At 40.5% G+C, this 1717-nt stretch overlaps 1 protein-coding gene across 1 annotated transcript in view; it reads left to right on the forward strand.

Annotated features, from left to right (window-relative positions):
* Window positions 1-659: 659 nt before the first annotated feature.
* LOC101847947 overlaps window positions 660-1717 on the forward strand; it is a gene marked incomplete at its 3' end in the record, with an annotated part of 16431 nt that continues 15373 nt past the window's right edge. Inside the window, 1 exon segment of the mRNA XM_035968984.1 lies at window positions 660-1659. Coding sequence (XP_035824877.1) covers window positions 1475-1659 — 185 coding nt within the window.

Here is a 1717-nt window from a genome sequence, read left to right on the forward strand (position 1 = left end):
AAAGACATTAGATAAAACCTTTTTTTTTCACATTATGGAGTGCACCACTCTGCTTGTGCTTGTTTTTGTTTTTAATTGTTAAAACCTACACTTCTTCACAAAAACTTCATGTGAACACAGCAGGCCCCAGAACTGTACAAATTGAACATAACAGACCCAGTTGTGTATTATGTATGTCGTTACGCTCATAAGATAATTGCCCACATCATTTTTGGCCGGTTTGGAGTTTTTTGTTCTGAAATGAAGAGCAGAGCTAGCTCGGTAATATGTAGTTTGCTTGGACAAAAGAATAATCAAAATATAAAATCAATTAAATGTAACAACATTCAGATCTTTCAGAGTTCAGCTCGTCAGTTTTTTTAAAGAAACAAGGTTTTTCATCTCATTTTCTCAAAATGGCTAAAAATGACTTAGGCATTTATTTTATGACCGTCACAGTGTGAACCTAGCAGACCCAATCAACGTACATTGTGACATTGTGAACGCACCCCTTAAGTATCCTCACATTAAGCCGTCTGCTGAGAGCGAGAGTGGAGCAATGACGTCACCGGCTCAGCGCAATGACCACAGCTGGCTAGCCATGTTCCCTGGTTCTGTCTCCGGGGATTTACCGCCACAACAGAGACTCTCTCTCTCCCTCACACATACACATACATACTTACAAGTTACAGACTCCTGGATCAACATTACACTGTGTTGGTAGTGATGTCAAGACGTATAGATTTGTGATTCTGAAATCACAGCATAGGACAATGAAAAACAAGTACATGTAATACGTTTTGCTCAAGGACATTTTTTTCTCTTTTCACTAGTTAGTTTCAAGTGAGCTGATGAATTGCAGGTTAATTCTTTCTAAGGGATAACTTTTCTTACCAGTGTAGTACAATGTGAGCATAGAATATTTAGAAATATTGGTGGTCTATTTTGAACTCAAGCCTGGAAAATATCAATAAGTCAATCCCGGTCTTTTTGTGTGAAAAACCAATACGATCTATAAAGTACTGGTGGCTCCAGACAATCTTCGTTAATACGCGTCCTAACTTAAACTAGCCAGACAACTTCATTCATTTTTTTTTTTAGCCACTGAGATAACTTTTAAAACGGTTTCCTTTTAGACGTTGTAGTTAGTTCAGCGCTTTGAATACGGTAACCAAAGTTTAGAATAGGTCAAAGTAACCTGTTAGTATTTCAAAACCAAACGTCTTTTGCGCATAAAAAACAACACCGAAGCTGATCGATTCGATTATTTTTAAAAACAGTCAAACAGGATATGTCAAATACACATTTAAATGTATGTGTTTACATATTTGCATTAAAGTAAATCAACCATGGTGTCGAAGGGCTAAAGAAAATCGAGATCTTCTGTGATTTAATAGACGGATATTGAGGTAGCCGGACCTACCAGTGATAGCCTACCTACCTTCCGCCCTTCTTGGAACAGTGAGTGAGAAAAGTCGTCGACGAAATCGCCATCATGTCTCTGGCAGTAGGCACATGGGTACGGCCGGACTCCAGGTTCAAATCTCTTCCCAAACTGATGGACAGTGCGAGTCCGGCAAGGCCACCCAGGATCTTCGGACGGGTCATGACCCCGATTTTCCCGCGCTCGGCAGATATGGCCGTCCCCAAGTCCTCAACTCTTGAGTTTACGCGATCCAGGTGGGGGTTTGTGTGCGGCTTGTCTGTGTGTTATGCGCCATAGTGTGTGTGTGTGTGT

The sequence above is a fragment of the Aplysia californica genome, unplaced genomic scaffold, assembly GCF_000002075.1.
Source record: "Aplysia californica isolate F4 #8 unplaced genomic scaffold, AplCal3.0 scaffold00103, whole genome shotgun sequence".
Taxonomy (NCBI): domain Eukaryota; kingdom Metazoa; phylum Mollusca; class Gastropoda; order Aplysiida; family Aplysiidae; genus Aplysia; species Aplysia californica.